At 42.0% G+C, this 25,437-nt stretch overlaps 1 protein-coding gene across 11 annotated transcripts in view; it reads right to left on the bottom strand.

The window, feature by feature from the left end:
• The window catches only part of DMD (dystrophin), a gene marked incomplete at its 3' end in the record, with an annotated part of 1,946,774 nt that overhangs the window by 111,557 nt on the left and 1,809,780 nt on the right, over positions 1-25,437 (bottom strand). For 6 of the 11 annotated variants that reach the window (XM_081125527.1, XM_081125528.1, XM_081125524.1 and 3 more), the window contains one exon: positions 16,246-16,307. In XM_081125527.1, coding sequence (XP_080981653.1) covers positions 16,246-16,307 — 62 coding nt within the window. Of the gene's footprint in view, positions 1-16,245; positions 16,308-21,962; positions 22,241-25,437 lie in introns of those variants that run through there. The other 5 variants (XM_081125525.1, XM_081125533.1, XM_081125526.1 and 2 more) reach the window with 3 other exon arrangements.

Here is a 25,437-nt window from a genome sequence, read left to right as displayed (position 1 = left end):
TTCATCCACCATCATCCTTACTGGCTGTTATCGTTAAATACAAAAATTCTCATATATCCCCAACTTTGATATTGTTATTTTAGTGCCATCTTACAGACAAGTAAACCAAAGGCCTAAGGATTAAAACTCAAATCTGTTTGCCCTGGCAGGGTCGCTCAGTTGGTTGGAGTGTCGTCCCAATGTGCCAAGGTTGTGGGTTCGATCCCCAGGTAGGACACGTACGAGATGCCACCAATGAATGAATACACGAGTGGAACAACAAACTGATGTTTCTCTCTCCCTTCCTCTCTCTCTCTAAAAACAACAAACTCAAATCTGTTAGATACTAAAGCCACTCCTCGTGATCACGGTGCAGCCTCCCAGTTTGCCTGGGCAGTTAAGGTTCCGTGTCATCATGTGTAAAGGGACCAATAACAGTACCTGTTCTGAGGGCTACTGTGAAGGCTACACGAGACACTGTATCTTAAAAGCTCCTAAGAGAAATATGTCCAGGATATATACTTGCTCAGTAAAAGGAACCTTACCTTGTCCCTACCGTTTTGCATATAAAGTACAAAAAAATACAAGGGCCCCGCTGATGTGGCTCAGTGGTTGAGTGTTGACCCAAGAACCAAGAGGTCACGGGACCAACTCCCATTCGGGGCACATGCCCGGGCTGAGGGCTTGATCCCCAGTAAGGAGTGTGCAGGAGGCAGTTGATTGACGTTTTGCTCTCACTCTCTCTCTCCCCCACTTCCTCTCTCTCCCTAAAAATCAATAAAAAATCTTTTAAAAAATCTAAGAAATCTTTTTACCGTGTTGATTATTCTAAAATATTTCTTTAGTTCTCCTATCCAAATGACTCCTGGATACTCCCTCTTGAAAAGCCACTGTCACTTCCAGGAAGAAACTTTAGCTCAGGGGCTAATCACTGGTTTAGGAGTGTAAAGTACATTTAAATCTCAGCACCATGGAGATGATATACTTCACGGGCTTTTGATAAGATTAATGAGAAATATATGCTTATGGTATGGAAGTTCATACATCTATATAAGTGTTCTAAAATAATTTTTAAATTGATTTTAGAGAGAGAGGGCGGGAGGGAGGGAGGGAGAGAAACATCGATGTGTGAGAGAGATACTGATCGGTGGTCTCCGTATGCACCCTGACGGGGGATTCGAGCCTGCAACCTATGAGCCCACAATCTGCCCATGCACGGGATTACGCTCCAACCAACTGAGCCAGGGCCTAAAACAAATTTTTATAAAAAGATAAACTATATAAATAAATCCATAAGTATATAAATCCATAAAATTCAGATCTCTTTCCTACTGTCTCAATTTTCAATTTCCTCTTTTGTTCAATGGTATCACCATTCTCTGTGTCATCAAGGCTGAAAATCTAGAAGGCATCTTGTAATTCTCTTCTTTAAAACCCATCCAGCCCAGCTGGCATGGCTCAGCGGTTGAGCGTCGACCTAGGATCCAGGAGATCTCGGTTCGATTCCCGGTCAGGGGACATGCCCGGGTTGCGGGCTCCATCCCCAGCAGGGGGCGTGCGGGAGGCAGCTGATCAATGGCTCTCTCATCATTGATGTTTCTCTCTCTCTCTCCCTTCTTCTCTCTGAAATATATATATATATAAACATCCAATCTGTCACTACTTTCAGGCAATTCTACCCTGGAAAGGAAACTTCTGGAGTCATGCCCCGCTTTTCTTTCTCACATTGCTATCCTAACACCCTCATCATCTCAACTGCCACAAAGCAAAACCAAGTAAATTAACTAATCTCTCCCCTCTCTAAACATCCTGAAACCATCCCATCAAAATCTTATCCCTAAAAACAGAACACAGACTTCATCATCTCCCTCTTCTGAAGGCCCAACAACGTTTTCCCACTGTTAATGAGACTTAAATTGTTCATTCTGTAATGTAAGGCACTAAAATGCCCTTCATATAATGGCAGTGAAGCAGGTTTTTCTTCAAAACTCTGGAGGAGATTTTCAAGGAACAATGTCCTCAACAACCCTCAAACAAGCTACTCTTTCAGTTTTACCTTTGTTTATGTGGCTCCACCCTCCCTGTAATATCTTAGCTTCCATTTTAATTTACCTAAGTGTTACAAAATTCCTTCCCAGAACAATGTTTTCTCCTACTCTCCAAATAGGATTCCCCAATGATTCTAATCCAGATTGCTCTTTCTACCTATATACGGTACCATACGTTTGACCTTGATATTCTGTAAGTTGGTATACACAGCCTTATAGCGTTTATTAACTGCTCCACGTTTGTCAATTTTATTCCCCAAAGAAGACAGCAAGGTCTTTTGTAAAGCTGACATGTGCTTTTCTAGAATCCATACAAAATGCATAGAAAGACACCAGGCAATGACAGGCTCTGCATGTGTGCGTGCATGTTGTTAGCTTGAATTTAAACCTTCAGTCATTCCAACTGGAGGCATTTAAATTCGCCTTACAAAACGAAATGGGTATATACTGGCATTAATAAACTATCACACTTCTATAATACATCATCTGTCTAGTGTATAGAGTTGTACACCTGAAACCTATATAATTTTATTAACCAATGTCACCCCAATAAATTCAATACAAAGTAAACTATTACATCAGCAGCATACGGAAATAACATGGTTGTCATTTGGGTCCCACAGACAAAAGAACTTAGAATACCTTCAGTGTTCCTCCACTGGCCACAAGTAGACCTGGTGCTGTGACCTTCACTCCCATAGGCAAGGACTTCTATCACATCATAAGGTCCACTGCATGTGTGAGTTCACACCAGCTTGGGAGATGGACAGGGATTGTGCTTACATTTCTTTGTATCCTGTTCCTCAGAGCAGGGCCTGGAATATTCTAAGTACTCCATATTTATGTGGAAAAAAAAAAATCAATGCCTCACACGGGACTATAAAACTAAAGTGTCCATACCTGTGGCATGTATGAGTTTCCACCACTCAAGAGGCTAGAAGCAAGCTTCTTCCTCTCCCATGACTGAATGGCCCTTTATTAAGATAACTGCTGTAGTTGAGGGCTCTGCATGTTATTAAAAATGTGAAGAAACTAGAGTTGGCACAGAGAATAAGAAAATCTAACAATAATGGGTGGCAATAGGTCCACTGAGGATGGATAAAGGATTAGGCTTGTTTAGGGAAGAGAAAGCCAAGGCGTAATTCAAAAACTGTATTGATGCAATCAGGAGTCTCATCGCCAAGAGTCTCTCAACACAATGCAAAGAAACTTGCATTATTTCAGAAAAGTTTGGAAGAGTTTTGTTTGGTTAAGTTGCTTTTGCTTTTACATTACTCACAAGAGAGGGAAAATGCTCAGTAAACATTTAAAAGTAAATGGTCGTGACTACTGATAATCAAAGATATGCAAATAACAACGAGATGGTTTTATTTTCCCTATTACAAGAGCAAAAGTAAAAATAATGCTCCTGCCGGCAAGGGCTGGTTAGATGGCCAATTTCATGTATTTAAGAGTATAAATGGGTACAATCTATTGAGAGAATTTCAGGCAAAATACTCCAAGTAACTTAAAAGATTAATACCCCATGACTCAGTGATTACATGTCTACAAAGCAAATATGGAGAGGCTTTACGCACAAAGATGTTCCTCACAGTCTAACTTAGAGCAGTAAAAAAATTGGAAGCAAGTGTGGAAAAAATTATTAGCTCCATACTCTTCAATTGCACCTTGGCCAGAAGACATAACCGAAGCAAGAGGATACAAGCCTTAATTGACAGTGTAACAAAGAACCCTGAACAGAATGTGATAATTGTTGGCACCGATGTTCTGAGAAGATAACATGTTCTGCTAGCCAGTCTCTTTCCAGGTAGACAGCTACAGCTAAGTGGATTTTTACATATTGGTTAGTGTAAAATTTAAAATTAACACTATAAAGTTGAGTTTCTGTCTAAATTTGTTTACTAAGAAGGGCAATAATTTTCCTGTAATATTGAAAGTTTCCAAAGATAGCTGCCTTGTCACCTTGACAGCACAAATATTTAGTAAAAGAAGCTTTATCCATTAAGATATTTGTGGCAGAAAGCTGGTCACTTAAATTTCCAAACTCTATTGTCATAGGATAAGTTTAACTTATCAACCTTCTGATTTTTGACTGCCTATTTCTGACCACACAGAAATAGGCAGATATTTATTCTATAATATCCTTAATACACTAAGTAGCTTGTTGCACAGGCGTCATAACACTTTACTTGGCTTTCTTTTCAGAAGTTTGTTTGTAGTAAGTTTCCAGAATCTTAAAGATTTATTTCCATAAATCCAACACAAATTTGAGTTTCCTTTATCATAAACTAATTTTTGAAAAATGGGAAATTATTTTTAAAAAGTGGTACTCACACCACATGAAATGCATAGAAACAAGATTGGAAGCAATCCTTTAAAATGTAAATGGTGGTTGTTTCTGGGTGCTGAGATGAGGTGATTTTTTTTAATACTTAACTTCCTTCAAAATTTCTGAAATGAACAGATGTTTTAATGTTCAAGAAAAATAAGATTATAAAAAATTGTGTACCTTCAATTAGTCTTATTTTTCATAATATTTTTACTGTGTTGTCCTAAAATTTAGGATTTACAATGCTTGGCACACTCTTAAATGTTTATTGAGTCAAGGAACTGATGAATAAATGAGGCTAACAGCACATCAAACTGTGTTCAGTGTTTCCTTCCCTTGTTATTTCAATTCCAGATCTAATATTGGCTCTCTCTTTCAAGGGTCTTATCTTCTTGATCATCAATTAGTTATTCCTTTTAAGACAAAATTAATTCCAGAATAGCAGTTCACCTTGCTAAAATATCAAATTGCAAATACAATCTACAACTTAAATAAGTCAGTCAGAAAAAACTAAGAACCATATGATTTCACTCCTATGTGGGATACAAAACTGAAACTCATGGACACAAACAGCAGTGTGGTGGCTGCCAGAGGGAAGGGGGTGGGGGGGTGAAGGGGGTCCTAATATATGGTGATGGGAGAAGATATGACTTTGGGTGGTGGGCACAGAGAGCAATAAATAGATCTTATAATGTAGAAACCCACACCTGAAACCTATATATTCATATTAACCATTGTTGCCCCAATAAATTTCATTAAAAATAAAATCTACAATTTAATTGATACTGCCTATTTTTATTATTATGCGGCTTTATCTTCTACATTCTGGAAAGAATTCCATCTCTCCAGACAGTTCCATCTTGCCAGTTTAATAATCTGCCGCAAGAAAATATCATCTATCTCTCTCCATCTTCTTGAGTGGCATTTGTCTTCTTTCCCAGCAAAATTACTCTCTCTTGCTCTACTGTGTTTCATTCAATGAATGTTTATTTATTCAGAGGCTGCCACGTGCCAGGCACTGGTGACAAAGATGAGGAAGACTTTTCCTTTTTAATACTCACCCGAAGATATATTTATTGATTTTAGAGGAAGGGAGGGAGAGAAAAACATTGATGTGAGTCGATCAGTTGCTTCCCATGCCTAGGATCGAACCTGTAACCTAGGTATGTGCTCTGACCAGGAACTGAACCCACAAGCTTTCAGCGCATAGGATGATGCTCCAACCAACTGAGCCACTTGGCCAGGGTAAGGAAGACAGTTTTTGATGTAAAGCAAAGCAAAAACTTGAGAGACTTGAGAATGAACAACTATAAACAATACAAGTACTATAATCAAATGAATGGGAGCTTATCTTTAATGTTTGAAATTCCGTGCAAATAACTTTTCGATTGCTACCTCCTCTTTCCATGTTCTTAGGTTAGTTTCCTTTGAACCAGTGTGCCCTCCTAGTGTCATATCTAAGTCACCTCAGACTCAGTAAGTGCTACGAGAGCTTTCAAGGCTTTGTGTTGCTCACCCCTGCATACTGGCATGGATGGTTGGCTGCATCACCAGCCTCGAGGTCTCCTGTACTTCAGCCATTTGCTGGTTGGTTCTCAGATCCATTCTCTGACCTTTCTCCCTCCTCTGTTCTGGATGACAGAGAATGGCCTTTTCATGCTCCCTTACCAATTGCCTTCCAGGTAAGTTTGGCTAATGGGAAACTGGCAGAAGATCAAAGGGCAGGCGGAAAGGAGAGGCCAAGCTATTTCTCCCTTTTCCTCTCTGCCTTCAGCAAAAGCTCTGCCAATAGCTGTGTCTACTTCCTGGCTCCAGCTCTTTCCCATCAGCTCCTCCCCTAGTGCTCCTAACTGGTCACTGGTTGTAGTTCCACCTGATGGCCCTGGCTTCTGGGCCATCTTGCCACTGTCCCTCCAGTCCTGGGTATAGCAGAGGCTTCTTGTTGTCCATGTAGCTCCTCCATCTCTGGGTAATCAATTTGTGGCATTAAATGCCCTCTTTCTGAAATAACTAAAGTGGTTTCCATTTTCTGACTGGACTCTGATTGATATGTCACCCAAGTAAAAAAAATCAGCATCAACACCCTCAGCATGTCATATAAAACTTATGGTCTCGTCCCTCCTTACCACCTCTGTGGCCATTCCCTTGCCCCCTAATAGTGCCACCAGCATTTGTTAGGAGTTTACTATGTGTCGGGCATTTTTCTGAACATGTCATATTATTTTACAGACTTTCTCCTTTCTTTTATTGGGCATGTTTCTCCACCAGCTTGTTTTCTATGTCACCTATATTTGATTTTGTAATTTAAACTTTTAAGGTCTTAAAAGATATAGACAGGAGGAGAAATATAAAGCCACACACATATATGTATTAACCAAGTCATCTGCATTTATGGTTAAAGGTTATGGTATATGTTGTTTCCTACTACAAAAGGTGTATTACTTTAGAACTGGGAGAAGGTCAAGAACACAGTATGAAGTTTGTTATTTTACTTTGCATTTCAAATTAAAGTGTATACTTGCCTGAAGTTAGGATAAATTGTGATCAAGTGAACCTTGGTACTTTGGTTAAGAGGTAAACTACTTCAGGAAAATTAAGTGTCGTCTCAAATGTCAGACCTGAAGACCTACACTGGGGTTTCCCTCACTATCTTAACTCTTGGTATCTGAAATCAGGAACCCAATAGGTTTTGGATAAGGGGGGACATGAGCTATAACAGCACTAATAATAACAGATAGTGAATCATCATAATCATTAATAGCAATTATAGTTCCTTGAGCAGTTACCATGTCAGACATTTTGTCGTTTTACATATATTATCTCTAATCTCCACAGCGCTTCCCAAGGAAAATGGTAGCATAAGTACTAAATAAATCGGTAAATTGGGGTTCAAAATTGTTAGTGCCTTTGTCTTTGGCCACAGAGAACTGATGGCAGAGCCAGAATTCAAGTTCACGTCTTGCCAGTCTCAAAGTCAATAAACTATTTTGCTGCTACATCACATCACCTCCTAACCCAAACTCATAAAGTGACAATAGTAAAATCACAGCAAAGTCAATCAGTTCCCCATTGAATTCATCAAATAATATAGAGTATACATATCACATTTCATATTCTGGATAAAAACAAACTTATATTTGAAAAATGTCACATTCTATACATAATATTTAATTCTATGGGTGGGGAAGGCGTTCAACTAGGCAGGAGGGACCCTGCCACTTTCCTGTAATGGAGTGAGATTCTATTACTTTAACCTCCAAATCAATGGCTAAGAAGGGCTGTGAAATGAAAAAGAGAGATCCCTCCTTTGCCTGGACTTGTCTCACTTGGCAAAATATAAAGTTCCATAAATAACCTTTCTTAGGTGTTCCTGTTTGGTGTCAATTAATTATCCTCGCCCCACCAAGGTCACTTGATTTGAGTGGACATGTATCCTTTCAGAAATTAAGTGCTCTAGAACAGTGCTAGTCAAAGTATGGCCCTTCACAAGGGTAGAAGCTGAGTCTGTGAAGCAACTTCTGTAGCAACTTGACACTGCCATGACATCCAAGTGCATGATCACTGGGTTCATGTCACAGAGCCGAGTGCTGACCAGATCGAGCCTTGCTGAACTTGTGCGGTGGGTTAAGTGTGATCTGAGTGCACGCTAGTCAGTTGCACTGGGGCCACCTCAAAGTCTGTGACATACTGTATGCTAAAAAAAAAAAAAAAAAGACCTGCCGAGAAGCTCACTCTAAAACTGACAGCCTCTTTAATAAACTAGAAAGCAGAATATAAAACTAATAACTGTCCCACAATTACTTGATTAAAAATATGTGTGTAAATATATGTGCATACACACACACACACTCATGTGTAACACATGGCCCAGTTACAGAAGCTTCAATGTGCGAGGGGGCACAAGGACTTCCCTGGAGTTATGCAAGGGATCGAGACTTTGTGAAATGGCTAACTCGGAAACACTTTCATAGAGTATCACCAATTCAGAAATAAACTAATGATTCATCCACTATGTCATAAGAGAGACTTTTCAGAGTATTTTTAGGTCATTTTATTACTACTGTAGAGGGTGCGAACTTGAAAAACTTACTATCTATTTTCTGTGAGTGCTCTGACTGTTCTGGCTCTCTTTCCAGCAAAATTGCAGCTCCCGCGAGGCACACAAAGGTAATCAGACTTGTGTGCTTAAAAAAGAAATACTGGAAATGTCTGAATAAGAGCAGCCACGCTTTTAGATGCCTTTACTTTGTGTGCAAAAGTCGTCTTCTGCAGACCCACCTACATAAAATTGTACACATCCAGCACTTTTTTCACAGCTGCAGGCGTAACCTTACTGCTTCTTATTTAGATCAAATAAACTACAATTAGGCAGCTCTTTTAAATTGCACACCAGCCTAAGTCTGAGAGAGAATCCTTCTGAGTTTCCTTCTGAAATAAGCTTTGGAAGATGCAATTCAGAAGTACCTATTTATTTATGCTCTTCAATTAGAGGCTTTAAATCACGTTATTTGAACAAGAAAAAATATTATAAAAGAATATTCCAGGAAAATGCCATAAATTTTGATTTGAACATTACATTTCTAGTCTCCGAATGGGGAAAATCAATTGATCCTAACTCAAGTTAAAAGAGCAGATTATTTTTCTTTTTTCTTTTACAAGCAGGATAGACATAAAGGAAGGACATTTATAACGGCCTTAATGTCTTATGTCTTCTATTTTGCAAATCTGAGTACATCTCCTGTGCTAACTTTGTCAGCTAGGGAATAAAGAACATCATTTGAGATTCCATAGCTTAATTACGCCGATAAAGCAGTTTTATAAATCATGCTACGAGTCACGGATATTCCTTTGAGCACAGTGAAGGAGCAGCCATAAAATGTGCTCCAGACTTGGTCCCTTATCTCCTACCCATATGTCAATAAGTCAAAGCAAGTCTTCAGCCTCAGTCTGCTCAAGTCCAAACAGAAGGAAAAAAATAGTTACCCCACCCACGGATATGGAAGCATTATTTGCCAAATCAAAAACAGAAAGTCCCCTCAAAGGGATGGCAGGCCAGAAACTGAAACTGAGAGAAAAGTCAGCCCACATACCAGCTATATACCTAATTTACAGCTGTGTAAGGACGAAATACGGTTATTCCTGCAAAAACCCTTTGCGCGCTGTAAACGGCTACACAAAGGAAAGTGCAATTATTATAAATGTGAAGACCCTAGCATTCGTATCTTCCAGGCTGGTGGTGACAAAGAAAAACTGGGGAGTTGGGCACAGCATCATTCATGAAACCAAGCCCTAATCTAGCCAGAAGTTACATTAAAACCAGACATTTAGAGATGGCAGATCACTGCCCCGCATGGTAAGGCAGAAACTGAAGACCAAGAGAAAGCAAAGGACTAGCTCAAGGTCACACCCAAACTGGGATGGGAATTTAGGTATTCCTTCCGGTTCAGGGCATTATGCTAGTGAAAAATCCAAAGGCAAAGGTTTTAATACTTTAGCAGTACTTAAGGAACTAGATCAAGAGACAAGGAAAGGAATGTGCTAAATATTAAGTGGCTTAGTTGAGAAGGCAGTTCAGTTTACTAAATATGTGGAGCAAAGCAATAGGACCAGCTCCAGATGCCAAAGGAATTCACCACCATTCAGAATCCTGCAGTTCCTAATCATAGAGCATCCTCAGGAGGGCATATTTAATGGGATGTAGGAAGCCTACCAAAACAGAGGGAGAGCCCGGCCGATGCGGCGCAGTGGCTGAGTGTCGTCCGGTGCACAAGAGGTCGCCGGTTTGATTCCCGGTCGGGGCACATGCCCTAGTTGCAGGCCCGATCCCCAGTAGGGGGCGCGGGAGGCAGCCGATCAGCTTCTCTCTCACTGATGTTTCTCTCTCCCTCTCCCTCCTTTCCTCTAAAAAATCAATAAAAATGTATTTTAAAAAAAGAGAGGAAGAATAAACTCGCTTATCCTTTTTAGCAAATGGAGAACAGAGGTACAGGATTTCTACAGCGGTGTTTCTACCTCAATCCTGACAGGTGCGATTATTTATTAATAATGGTATTCGTGCACCTTGAAGAAGCTCTTAGCTTCTTGACTTTAACTGGGACTTAACTAGTCCTTTTAACTAAGACTGCTGAAGGATCACACCAGCCTCAGACCCGAAAACTAAAGCCTCATTTTCACGTCCTGAAGCTCTTCTCAGGCAACAGACGTGAGGTTCAGGGCCACGCGGCGCTGCGCTGCCTTCAGATCATAGGGGTTTTTAAGGCCACTTTTCCTGAGATTTCCTAAAACATCCGTAAGTCCATTTTTGAAAATTTAGAGCTTTGGCATCATTTGGGTGAACGTGATAAAGTTCCAAACCTTGGGCAACAGATAAGAGGGGCTAGATCCTTCTAAAGAATTCCAGAACTGCAGGAGAACCAATACCCCAGAGAAGAAAACTGAGGGCTAAAGGGGCTCGGAGGAAGGAAAGGGAAATTGGGTTAAGTAATGCCAGATCATACAGCACATCGAGTTTTTAGAAAACGATTTGAAATAGAGCCAGATAACCTCCTGAGGCTTAATGATTCTCTCTTCACGTTACCCTATTTTTTCCCTATGTGTCTCCTTCGCAAACTGCTATTTCTGGGCTGTATTGCTGGTATCACTAATGCAAACACCTCATATTGTGGTTCAGAATGGAGCCACGGAGGGCACTACATAAAGATTTTATTGTATTTATTAAGTACTTTTAAGCAGCACCTACATATTATATGTGTGGGGGGAGGGGGCTTTGTAAAAAATATTGCCTTGGTGGAAGAGGGGATGGGGGGATAAATGGTGCTGGGGGAAAAAAGTTTACTTAAAATTTCAGTGATGCACTTAAGAACCTAAACATAAATTGTGAGAAAATGACAGGCTTTTAATCATACAATGGCACTTCACATAAATCAACACTATGTAAGTATTTCCAAATAAATTCCAGGACACGTTACTAACATATACTGATTTTGCAAATGCCTTTTGGAGCCTTAAAGAGCTTTACGTTTTAAATCACCAAGATAACCCATCGGAACGACGATCTTTCCGATCCATTTGTAATGATGCTGAAAGAAACCTGAAATGTGCCTCGTGAACTGAGCACATTATAACTCCAAAGACATGAGTAAGGCTTCTCCCGCCCAAAGTATGGCCCAGCGGGCTGGCGGGGAGTATCCCCAGACTCTCCCTACCTGATAACAGCTTGTCTCACCCTGCCTGTAGGACAGGGAGGGGCAGAATCTTCTCCCTGCCTGTTGTTTGTTTTCCCAGAATCCGCATTTTTAAAAATAGGAAGGATTCAACTTTTAGAAACCCATTTGTCTGCAGCGTCAGCCAAAGGTACTACTTGAAAAATTATGATCACAGCAAGTTTGGGAAGCAACCTGCCCCACCTCAGCCCAGAGTAAGAGAAAAACACAAAATTCTTAAGACACTTTTGTCCAATACCCTCGTTTTCAAGAGGATACTAAGGCCCACCTAAAAATAGATATGGGAAACTTTGTGTTTTTTTTTTTACATACCATTCACACCACCACAGTGAGGGCGGTCAGAAAAAAATGGGGGAAGAAAACTGTTTTCCTGTTGCTCTTATCGGTTTCTTTCTTGTGAAAACAAGACAATGCTTCTGCCAAACTGTTAATGTTGCGTAAAAAATTTTCTGGAGACCTTCCAACGTTCAAATTCCTAATGACTGTCAGGTCGTCATTGTAAACACTGAAATTATTTCTTTACTATGCTTTGTTGTGTGTACGTGTGGGAGCCTGACAATCTCTCCCCCTCATAACTTGGAAATTCTTGAATTGGGACAATGCCTAACAGTAAGGGGAAAAACAAATTATTTTTTAACACTTGATAAAAACTCACTAAAAAACAAACAAACACATTTTGGATCTGTTGAGGATAATCTGAAATGAATTCTTTTACATTTTGTTTAATTCAAAAAAGTTAGCCATGTCTTCTCTACCACAAAAATTTTAAGTCTGCTTTTTTTGTGAATGGACATATTTAGAGAGTGACAACACGTGAGACGATCTGTTCGTGTTTAAGTTTACCTGAGAAAGTCTATGGGGATCAAGATACTTCAATTCTGTGCGTGTGTGTGTATGTAGCTATGGTAGCTTTCTGTTACAGGGGCTCATTGATTAATGAACTACAACTGCAGGGACACAGAGGAATGGGGTAGGGACTTCTGACGATGACACTTTTTTGCTATATATGTCATTGTAAACAATATAAATTGACTGTAGAAAACTGGGGAAAGAAGAATGAAAAAGAAAATCAGCTGGAATGCTATTAACTAGAGATCTCCAATATTAACATTTCAAATAACAGCACAATCTTCCATCAGTTAATGCTCAAGTGCTACTTTTTCAGTCCTTACAAAGTGTTCTTGGCACACAATACTATGCTATTTGGACCCTGCCCCCTCCCACACATACACACCACACAACACTTGAATGCTTTTGGGGTCAAGGCAGGTAAGAGAGCATGTTGAATAGGCCGGTTGGGCATTCTGGCAAATCAGACTATGAAAACCTCCTCAGAAGTGGGCATATTTAGGAATGTGTAACATTTCATGCATATTGTCAAAAAATCACAGCTTCCACGGTAGAAATACGTCTGAAGTGGATGGGTATGGTGGGGAGAGGCCACATCTTGATATTTTCAACATGTCACCACAGACAGGTTCAGGTTCTATTTGGAAAGGGACCTACTAAGTACGGCCTAAACCCTTTAACACACCAGACAACACCAGCTTTGCTTCCATGAGACCTTTCGTGAACTGAGTGCAACTGAAGGCTTCCAACCATCTCATCCAGCTCAAGAACAACTTAGACCTAAAGGGATACCTCTTGAGGAAAGATAGAAGCCAATATATAAAAAGCAAAAGGAAAGAAAAGGTTTCTTTTCAGTACGTTATGCTTATATTTTAACTTTGAAGCATCATAATTTGGGGGTGAGAAGGGCGGTGATGGTACTTAATGTTGTAGGTTGTCTGAGGGATGTAGACACATGACACACTAAATCAGTCATTGCATGTGCCCCCAGCAATAGTGAAAGGAGGAGTGCTCACCATACTATTGCTAGAAATGCAACGATTTGTTCCAGAAATACCATTGCAGTAACTGTCTACCCATAGGTAAAACGTCAATCTCTGCATATTTGCAGCAGGTGCACAGCAACCTACGTGGACATGCTTTGCTAAGTTAATAAACTCAATGAGATAAGTGAAATAACAGAAGACCCAGGACAGATCCCAGCGTCGTCCCTCAGAGCTGTGCAGTCCTGAGATGCTTTCTCTGCCTGACTTCACCGCCCTGTGCAATACGGTGGTGGAAACCATCCACCAGGCACCATGGCTGCTGACATGTTACATGTGCAGCACACGCAGTGGAGACTCTCAATAAATGGCCATGTTATATGATAAGTCACCACTGGATAAAAGTAATATTTGATTGCAAAAAAACCCCCACTGGAATATTGGTTCTGAAAGCTGAAAAGCAAATTCGACACCTAGTTCATTTCTAAAATGTTTGTTGTTAGCATAGCAAAAACCAGAATTTCCAAGGGGGTTGGAATTGACCACATACTTATGATGGCTGTATTTTATTCTCTCAAGAAAGTTGATTTCATCCAAGAAAAAGTTGCTAATAAATGAGCTCTAAATTCCCCTGCAACTGTAAAATTCCATTATGTTCCAAAGTCAGGTGATTTGCCCAGTTACAAATGATGCCAGATCACTGGTACGCTTTGAATTTACCATCACATTCGACCTACTGAAAAAACTTTAGATATATGATAAAAGTGTAATTAATTCCTATTGAAGGTACAAACACCTACTCATCGACAGTTCACAATTAGCTTTTTATCAACCGTATTTGTGATTTCTCATTTCGGAGTAATTAAAAGCAAGCTGGTAGAGAATACAATGCAATGAAATGGAAATATGGCCATGGTACACTACGTTTAGGTAAAAAAAAAAAAGCTGATTAGAAAACGGAATGATCAAACTTTTGTAAAAAGGTACGTATGGAAAGAAAATTTTGAAGACATCTACTAGATTATGAAATGTTGGTTAACTGTCAAGGTGGGTTATAGATGGCTTGTCTTTTCTTTTTTCATTTGTTAGCTCGTGTATATTTTTAAACTCAAAAACTATGAAACAGTATTAACTCTACAATAGTAATCATTTAAAAATAAAAGTAAATTAAAAGATTACAACTAGAGATCACTGGGATCAGTGTGGAAATGAGGAGTGGGCTGAGTCTGTGTAAGCCAGGCTATAAGCAGGAGGCCCACGGACAGGATGAAATTAGCTCTTTGTTGACAGATTTCTAGTTTCTCCTGAAAAATCCGAAGTCCTGAGGGCACTGGGTTGGGACTACCAGCTCCCCCAGCACAGCCAGTAGCCACTTCAGATGAACTCTTCATTTTCCCATTTGCCAAAATATAAGCGTTCCCGTTTTCTACCTGTGGTATAGACAGTGCGGCATTATAAGCCAGAAACATTCTGTAGGGGCTGGAAATGCAGCACTTAAAATTTAGCTGATCCAAATTTTCTTTAAATTTTAAAGAGATTTAAAGCTTAAGGCTAGACTGAAATGACATAATATTACTTGAAATGTAATAGATGTGTCTGGCTAGAATGATGTGACTTCTTTTCTTTTCCATGCTTTTTATTTGCATTTTTCAGATTTTCTGGAAAAAACTTATGTCATTTTTAAGTAGAAAAAGTTTAGGAAAACTATTTTTTTGGCTAACATCTCCTACCCCCTTCCTTAGTGTCTCTATAGCTGCAATTCATTAACTAATAGGAACCTATGAGAGAAAGACAGTCATAGCTACAGACAGGCACAGACAGATACACATATAAACCCAACATTCATTTACGTGTACAGAATTTACGCTGAAGCATCCTGATTCCCATGGGCTTTGTCACGTAAGTTGAAATCCAAAGAGTTCACCTCATGCATTTTTATCTGTAAATATATCCATTCACAATAAAGCAGACTCGGCCCTAGCTGGTTTCGCTCAGTGGTTAGGGCATCAGCACGCAGACTGAAGGGTCTCGGGTTCGAATCCAGCCAAGGGCATGTACCGTGGTCTCAGGCTCAATCCCAGGCCCAGGTTGGGGCACATGAGGGAGGCAACCAATCGATGTTTCTCTCTCTCTCTCCCCCTTCTACTCTCTCTGAAAAAGCAATGGAAAAAAATATCCTCGGGTAAGGATTTGAAAGCAGCAATAACAACAATTAGTTAAGATGTAACAATGCATTTCAGATCACTCCAGACAGATCTTAAATGATTGATCTTTTTCAATTATGAAAAGGATTGCTGTTTCCCCCTTATTTGGAGGCTGTGTATATGTTTTTCAAAAATTCCAAGTTATGAGGGGAAAAAGAACTGTCAGGCTCTCACACAAACACAAAACAAGCCATAGGAGAGAAGTCATTTAAATGTTCACACTAATGACCTGACAGGCTTAGGAATTATAAGCACTGGAAAGAGTGCAGAAAATTCCTTTACACAACATTCCTGGTTTGGCAAAAACAATGTCTTGGTTTTGCAAGTAAGAAATCAGTAAGAGCAACTCCAAACAGTTTTCTCTCTTGGTGGGGGAAAAACTGCCATAAATTGCAGGTATTTTCTTCTATCCTTTTAGGCTCAAAGGAAACTAGAAGACCTTTTGGCTCACTCAGGTATATTGAATTTTCAGGAATCAGTGAAATTCTAAAAGTTATTTTTAAGGAACCTCTGAAAAAAAGAAAGCTGACAGTCAATTGGGGATAGAAAGGAGTCATTTTCACCCTCTCAACAATCTAGTGATACATTAAGGACAACAATCTGCTTTGAGAAACATGGCCGTGTCCTTACCTAAAGACTGGTAGAGCTCTGTCATTTTGGGATGGTCCCAGCATGTTGTCTGGGTCTCGTGGCTAAAACATAAAACACAAAGAGAGACTTTAGAATTTATAATGGGTAGTAGAGAAAAGGCCGGGCGTGGGGGGGGGGGGGCTGGGGGGGGGAAGGCCTGGTTTGCTTGGGAATCATTCGGCATCTTTACTTCAAAGGACTTTCATCCTGTGGCGTCGAGTGTTTATCTTACAAGCAGAGAAGCCCCTACCTTTGCTTCCAGAGGCAAAGCAAGATGGACATTAGTTGGTAACCAGAATTCGTTTCTTTTCTGCACCCACAAGTCAGGTGCACTTCTGTTACAATACAATGACCTTGTTATGTAATCAATAACAGAAAATCAGGATTTCTTCACCTGTCCGATGGGAAACATTCAGCAAGGACACTGACAAGTGGCATTCGACTCTGTCAGAGAGCTACTGGACATCAGTTTAATAAATAAACTGCCCCTGCCGCTTTTCTACCCCTTTCTCCAGGGCCAGATTTCCCATCCGTGATAGCCGTATTTCATTTCGGCTTAGCATCCATCCACTGCCTGCCTACTATATCATACCTCCCCTCTTCCCATTACTTTTCCTATATTGACTTGGGCCTGAATGAAGCATTCACAGCTCTCTTCCATTTCTTAAAGTTTAGATAAAGTGTGGTTGCCGGCTACCAGCTCCTGCCACTAGAAAGAACAAAACACCCTTGTTCTTCCTTCAATTACATGAATAAACCCGGGAGAGATAACTACATATACTTTTCCTTACTTTGGCCCATCTACATAAATCACCATAGCATCATATTTCCAGTTTTCAGGGATTACATGACTGGCTTTGATGCATTAAATGCAGCCTTGAATGACATTTCGGGCCTCGTACTCAGAGCCTATTCATAATCTTTGGGGAAGGGTGGAGATGGATAGAAGAGAACTGGCTTAAATGTGGGCATTTCAAGGGGAGCAGAAACGGAGGCCTCATGTGGAAAGAGGAGTTTGGGGAGCAACAATGTCAAGCGATCTCAGCGTGGGTTTTAAATCTTCGGATTGGATTCTGGCTCTGTGTCCTTCTAGCTGTGAAACTTGAGGCAAGCCTGCTCACCTGGATTAGCTGATATAAAGAAGTGACTGGCACTTCTAGTGTTCGATCCCATACCCGGTTATTTTGGTTATTACGTGGCCCCCAAATGAGTGGCCACTAAAAACAAACCTTTTATCAGTTGATTAGAACGTAGGTAAAGCCAGCCAAGCCTAAGGCCTTTCGTAGAAAGCAAAACCCAACACTCAAGTGTGATTTTCCTGTTTTTTTTTAAAAAAAATAAAGCGGAGAAACGTTTATTGTGGGCTGACAAATAAAATACAATCGTGTCACAAAAACATGTGGAAATTCCCCGAACCGTACGACTTCAAAGACCATGCCTCTGATATTTCCCATTTAAAGACTGAACAGCGAAGGCTACGGAAAGAAATGTACACGATCGCGTTCGCTCGGGAAGGGCTGCTTGAGTCTTTTCCAAACATGTTCATTTGTGTTTTACTTTTCCGCAGAGACAGTTCGCATCTGAGGAGCGTGACAGGGGCTTCTTGGTCGGAGGTAACGTACCAGAATGACATCCAAGTCTCAGAGCAAGAAGCGGAGGCTGCAGTCCACGCTTCTAGGGGCGTTTAGGAAGCCCCAGGCCCAGGCTGGTGTAGGATCTGGACAAGGGATGGGCGGGACTGGTAGTTGATATGCACAGCACAAGGAGGCTGCGGCTTGCAGCTCCGTAGAAAAAAAGTGGTGCTTGTTCTTGGGTGTTTTTTAGCTCGCAAAGTGATTGTGTCCCAATTCTGCACACGAGGGCCCAGCAAGGAAAAGGTTACCTGCTACTGACACCACCCTGCATTCAGGTACCTGCACTGCCAAAGGCCCACGCCTATGTGAGCACAGGGGAGGGACGGAGAGAGAAGCGGGGAAAAGCACCTGTGTCACATGTGCAGGCCCTTATTGCACAAACCGAGTACAAATAGCGTCCCATCTCCGTGACATGTGGGTAGACTGTAGTATCTTCAGTGGGTGGGCAGAAAAATGTCTGTCTGAGCTGATAAACCCAACCAGACAGAGAGAGTCACTCTGAAAAGCCACCATCTGTAATGGACTTCATATCAGAGGAACATGGGCAAGAAATGTCTTGTACCAAATGCAATTCCAACAGAAAAGGGAGACTTGCATACAAGTGACAGGAGAATCCCACATAGAGTGAATGAGGGCTTCATGCAGTTCCCTCCCCCCAAAACCCTTCATGACTGCAGATATACTTGCATTTCTCCCTTTATTGAAGAAATTTATTCTAGTGGTTAAGATGATGAGAAGGATTTTAGAAATTATTTTTAATCCAACAGCCCTTAACTAAACTGAAATTTCCTTTACTGGAAGATGGAAGAAATGTTAAGGCCTGACTTCTATCCCCCATTGTGCGTACCAGGTACTAGTCCTTTCCAGGTACTCTTCCCAGGTACCTGCGATTCTGGGGGACTTGAATAACCTAGGTAAGTGACCTCAAACAAATTCCAAAGCCAATCTGCTTTTACCTTCCTCCCCTCCAACACACAACCCTTTTATTTTTAAGCAATACAAAGTAACTAGAAAAACAGACTTATATTTCACCTTTGCAGTCTTAGTTTCACTTCAACTGCAAACCAGTACCAAGCAAAGGAGGTGAGCACAGTGGAAAGAAGAAAAAATAAGGGGTGTGACTAAGCCTCTAAACTAGAAAAGCCATCTTTTAATCACTTAATACTAAACATGATTGGTAAGGTAGCTGAAATGAGCAGATTTTTTGGTAACTGTATTATAAACAAAATATTCACTTCACTATATGTGGGTATTTTCAACCTGTGGTGAATTCTAAACCCCAGTGAGACACTATTTAACCCCCCAAATAGGAAAGATGAACATGGGCAGGATGAACTGCTAAACACATATCTGCATAACTCATATCCGTACTGCACCTTACAGGACAAACCAGATTTTGTTTGTTTGTGACCAGTACAGATTTTACAGCTCTATTTATTACTCTGTATCTGTCCTCAAAAACAGTAGAGAATTGTCAGTAACTCCATGAGAAGCAGCTCAGGTTTACCTGGAATATACACACAATATAGAAAAATATGCTGTGCTGGGGAGGTGGTGGTGGAAGGGTGGGTGGTACTATTTTTGGGAACTGTCTCTTTTCCGCACTTCACTTTTCCTAGTGGAGACGCATTCCCTATACATCATGGCCAACCAGAAAGGAAATTCTGAAACCTGTTCACACGTTAGTGGGTATATCTTTGTTCAGTCTTCCTGAGAACACTGATGTTCAGCATAGATCAAAATTCTACGTGTCCATTAACACAGAGACTGGCTTCACAAATCATCCTTAAAACACTCTTTCAATCTTTAAAAAATGTTATCGATTTGGCCGTGCTGGTTCCAAAGCTTGACATCAGATATGCCTCTCTGAACAGCCTGCAAACTCTGACTTCCCCTCTTTTTTACAATGTGTACAAACTACAAAAACCTCTAATCTCTTTTCCCTTTTCCTTGAGGCTGTGATAGGATCCTGATGCAAATGAAAATACAAAAATCACTGGATGTAACAAAAGACCCCGGCAATACCTACTTGTCAATAATAAGAAATTAAAGCATTACCCTACTGAGCCCAGGGCTGACCTAATTTCCTACCATACAATTGAAATTTTCTCTCACCTTCTTCAGTTTCAAGTAGTGTGCAAGGTTATTATAACCGCCTCAGAGCTGTTCCTGCTGTCAGTGCTGGAATAATCACACTTATTGAAATTGTTTTAGTTTCTTAAAAACAAACATTAAACACTTATAAAAAGTAACATATTTCTACTGCTCTTGCCGGAAATGGCAGTTGCCTAATTAAAATAAGATTTCTTCTGCCACCACTGTTGTTTGGTAGTGAAAATAGTCCAAACAGTTGCCTTTTTTTAAAAAAACAAAACAGCTTTCCATTACTTCCCAGGGAAGAAACTAATCGCTATGCAGCAATATAAAAAGGTAGCGTTCTCTTGCGATTTGCAGAGGATTAGAGTTTGGCTTCATATATAATCTGGAGGCCATTGATACACTGTAACACACACACACACACACACACACACACACACACACACACAAAATCATTTCCCTTTAATCTGGGGATCAGACTCTTTCTAGAGGAACCTTGGCATTTCCATCTGAATGTTGAACTTGGCTTGCATTGCTGGAATACTGGCAGGGTGGGAATGGGAAAATATATTTAAAAGTTTCTGCTACTGTGGAAAGGGGGTTTAGAGAGGTGGGTGTCAATCAAAGCATCAGAAATCCTATTCTAGTCCCCATTTCTTTACCCTGGGATATTCAGCATTTTATTCTGCTTGGCTCAAGCCAGGGCAAAGGATGACTGCATGGGTGACTGTTCCAGCTGTTACTCGTCCTCGGTTCTATTTGCTTTTCAGGGCTGAATTCCCACCCACCCTCAACTTTGGCCAAAGCAATTTCACTTCAGGGTCGCGTCCAATCCAAGATCAAACAATGATGACTGAAACCAATTCCACGGTGATCAAGGGTCAGAGACCTTTCATAAAACCCTGTTGTTTCATTTGCTCTTCCAGCTTCTCCAAGAACAACTGTATCCTCCAAAGAGGGGATTTGGCACAAGGAAATTTTAAAAAGCTAAGCGAACCAAGAAAGGGTGATGAGGGGTGACAAGGAGAGGTGGCAGGAATATAGAAGCAGAGAGACCGGGAAGAGCTTGTTGGCCAAAGAAGAATGTAGATTTCACTTAAACACTTTGGTTCGCCACTTAAATCAGACGGATTTTTTTTTTTCCCCACGTGAAAGCGTTTTATAATTAATAATATGCCTCCCTCGGGCAACTAAACCCCTTTGATTTAAGCTTCCAACTTAACTTCAGCATTTTATTGAGACAAACCGGGTCCTGCCCTTTTCCTTGCTACGATCGGCTCGGAAATGACAAACTTTGCTTCGAGACACCTGGAGAAACGCGAGAAAAGGACACTGAGAAATGACTCCCCGCTCAAGCCCAGAGGGCAAAGGAAACAACACCCTCGGTCCCGTGTCAAATCCTTGACTTCTAGCCTCCCAACGGCCTTTTCTTTCTCTCCTGATTTCTGCAAGTCTTGGGGCACGAGGCGGACACGGGAGAAAATGCAGCGGGGGAAATGTCAGTCGGAATCCTCGGAAGAAATCAGGCAGAAAGTTGACCTTTTGGCACTTGCGGCGCGGCGGGCGGCGGAGGCGCGCGCCCCTTCCTCCGGCGAGGTCGCCGGGATTTCGGAGCAGCCTGCCTGGCTCGCGTCCACCAGGCAGCCCGGGAAGGAGCAAAAGGCTCCAGCGGCCCCGGTCCCCGCGTGGGGAACGCACTGTCCCCCCTCCGGGTACGGTGAGAAATCACCTTTTTTTTTTTTTTCTCTCCGAGCCCGTCCCAAAGCCAGGGGAAAGGGGGAGCTCCCCGCGAGCCGGCGCCAGGGGAAGCCCCGGGGGCGCACCTGCAGCCGCGCCGCCGGGGACCCGCGGGGGACGTTCCCCGACGCCCGGAGCCGGGGTCCAGCCGCCGCGCCTACCCAAGTTTGGGCCGCCTGGGCTGGCCCCCTGCTCGTGCCACAAGTGCACGGGACTGCGGGAATCCGAGGGGGCCCGCGAGGCACTTACCCTTTCAGCTGTTCCCTCATGGCTGCAAGGGCTGCGCGGTCGGGGGAGGGCGAGCGGAGGAGTGAGCTTCCCGGAGCCGCCGGGCTCCCCAAAGTCGAGCGCCGCCGCCGCCCAGGCTCGCAGCTGAAAGCACTGCGGAGGAGCCGGCGCGGGCTGGCGGGCGGGCCGGCGGGCGGCGACGGGGCAGGCGGGGAGCGGGCGCTGCGGGGAGACGGGGCGGGGCCGCGCCAGGCTCCGCCCCCAACTGGGGACCCGGGAAGCCGGACTCCCGCAGACCCCGCACTAGGGGATTTCCGAGCGGAAACCAAAGAGAAAGAGAAAAAGAAAAAGGCAGGCAGAGGAGGGGATTTAAGGTAGTCCCAGGAACCTGGAAGCCACACACCGCCCTGCTGGCACCCCCTTAAAATCTCCAGCAAGACTACTTGTTGTCGAAATAAATGACCTAGGTGCAAATGACCTCATCGAAGATCATTAAGTGTGGGGGCTCAGTTTTCTTTTTAGAGAATGAAACAGAAAAATCACGAGCATAATTCTTACCCCCCCCACCCCCACCCCCAAAAACCTGAAGATTAAAGTAGCGAGGCTGTAAGGACCTGAAATTCAGGTTACACTCATCACGAGCTCAACGGGCTGCCTAAGGAGCATTTGCACGTGTGTTTGTGGCACAGCTGCGGTTCTCCAAGTGTTGTCCTGGGACCGGCAGTATCAGCATCACCTGGGAATTTCCTTGGAAACGAAAATTCCCAGGCCCCAGTACGAATCAGAAACGGGGCACGCTGAGAAGCCTGAGAACCACCGGGATAGACTCTGGAAATGAACCGCCAGCGCCGGTGGTGTGGCAGGTTTGAGCTTTGAGTAATCTTTTAGAGAAATCTAAAAGGAAGCCATTTCCAATGGGAGATTTGATTGGAAAAGTTACGGGGCCTAGAGAATTCCAGCATTTCACATCTTCGCATTTGCAATAGGATGACACAGATTAACTAGGCAAAATTATCTCAAGCTTGGAAATATTCCGAAGGGAAGAAAGCCTCCATTAGCACAAGAATTTTTCGCAACCTCCACATATCTTCAATTAGAGCCCAAAGAGTATCTGAAGATAAACTCCCCTCCTGGTTTCCTTGGCCCCTCTCTCTCTGTCCATTTATTTTGTTGGCCTGCTTCTCTTCTTTCAACCATTTCCTTTCCACTCTCTTCTGGTTGATTCATGCCACCTCGGTTTGGAGTTCAACATATGCTTCTTTTTCTTTCTAAATATCCTCTTTTTTTTTTTTTTGGCTCAACATTTCCCCCGTAGAGCTGAAAGGGCTCTAGACATCAATCTTTTTTTTTTTTTTATTGTATACTTTCAGATTTTATTTTTTATAATGAGTATGCATTGCATTTATTTTCAGTAAAAGGAAAAAAATGAATATTTATAGTGAAAGAAAATGATGAGCTGGTGCTTCCTGGGGTACATGGTTACTAATGTTTACCTTTTTGTAGACATCAATCTTTTACTGTCTGCTACAAGCACGGTGCAAGAGACGAAAAATAAAGTACGTGAACGAAAGGGGGGTGCCAAGTTTCTTCCTACCCTGACAAACCAAACAAAAATGTAAACGTTGTCACTAAAGACATGTGCGCATAGGTATGGTTGGTATTGCTATTTTAAAGCAAATACAGCACTTCTTCTGGATTTTGCCTGGTAAACTGAGGCATCCGTTAGTGTTGTGTTTTAGCGATTCTGAGCCAGTGAGTTGTGGAGGCAGCTGCTATTCCAGTCCGAGGGGTGCACACGAGGATTGGATTCGCTTTGGGTCACAGAGTCCCTTGGTCCAAGTGTAGATTCTAGGTCTGCCCCTCTCCTTGACTGCAGGAGGACAAGCCTTCTGCCATGAGGAAGTCGTGGCCTTTGCAATTGACCAGTGACGTAATCCCTGTGTCAATGTGGCAAATCACTTAAATACTGTTATGTTTGTTTCGGTGAAAAGACACCAACGTCGCAGCATGGGCACTTGCAAATATTAGAAATCAGTCAAAGAAAGATTTTTGCAACCCCTGTGTGGTGAGTTGGCATTGCATTCTCTCCCTTTCTTGGTTTTTGGTTGGTTGGTTGGTTGGTTGATTGTTTGACACTTTTAAGGTACCTTCTCAAGATTCAAGAATTCTGATATATTTCTCTAAAATATAAGAGCTCATCTATTTTCTCAGGGTCCAGTTAGAAAACGACTAGGAACACTTCTTTTAAAAAAAAAAGGAAAATAAATCACTATTCAGATTTTTTCTTAAATTTGACAGATGGCAATCCTCAAAAATACATTTTTAAGATCTTTTTAAAACTAGAGTTATAGGCACTTGAAGATTTGTTCCCGAATCTTGATGTTATTTTAGAAATTAAATACTGAAAGGATTATTAAGAAATGACATGGGCATCACAGCGACTGTTATCAATTTCAGTTAGCTTATGAATTTTGCTTATCAGGGAAAGGCATTAAGAGGAGAACATAATTTAGATATCTTCATTTACATAGTGATGCCATCTATGATATTCCATTAATTGCTTATTTATAGTAGCCTTTCTTCTTATTATTACTGCTTTGATGTGAACCCAGGCATGAAAGGAGTGTGAGGGCTTTGCCACCAGAAAAACACTTAAGTTGAAACCCTGCCTCCAGAACCTACCATGAGGCACTCGTCCCCAGTACCGCGGCTAGAATGTGGCAGTGCAAGGGTTGGAAGTGGGTAGTCTGGCTTCAAGGCCCATGCTCTTAGCCACTCTGCCATGGCGAGACGTGACTTCTTTTATTGTGGGGTAAGATCTGTATTTTTCTTGTGTGCTCATAAGCAACCTCATTGCTGGCTGAGAGCAGAGGAGAGTGAAATAGGGGTAAGGAAGGAATGAGATGGGATAAAGTCTAGGAAGGGGCCCCCATACATTTTTCTATATCCCAAACTGCAGTCTTTGAACCACTTAAATGTTGTAGGTACTTTAGAAAAATGAAGACCTCTCCGACCTAAGGGACTGTGCTGGGCATCCCCCCCTTCTCCCCTCCAGCTCTATTCTCTGCCCTCCCCACTCGCTCTGTGCCCCAGGAGGTTGGACCTCTGCGGATGGCATCAATCAGGCTCTCTTGCCTTTTGGCTTCCCTTTGCTTTCTGCCAATGGGAGGCACTGATGAAAGGCCTATAGCAAGAAATGAAAGGGCAGGAGGAGGGAGCTACTTGGGTATCTATTCTCCAAGTTCCTTCTTGTTGGCCTTGAGCTTGGCGGTAGCCGAGTTCCTTTACCCACAAGTCTTGTTGGACAGTCATTTCTACAGCAAGGGCATTCTCCAGGTTCCTTAAAGCATTCCCTCCCTCTGCCCTTGTTCCTTCCCCTACCCTGACCAGATTTTGTAAACAGCCTTTTCATTATAGTCTTTTCAAGTACCACTTCTGAACGGACCGTCTGTTTTTCCCAGGACCCTGACCAAACAGGGACCCACCCAGTCAAAGC

Source organism: Miniopterus schreibersii (assembly GCF_964146895.1).
Source record: "Miniopterus schreibersii genome assembly, chromosome: X".
Taxonomy (NCBI): Eukaryota; Metazoa; Chordata; class Mammalia; order Chiroptera; family Miniopteridae; genus Miniopterus; species Miniopterus schreibersii.
The sequence above is the reverse complement of the archived record's forward strand: the minus strand, read 5'-3'. Positions and strand labels throughout refer to the sequence as shown.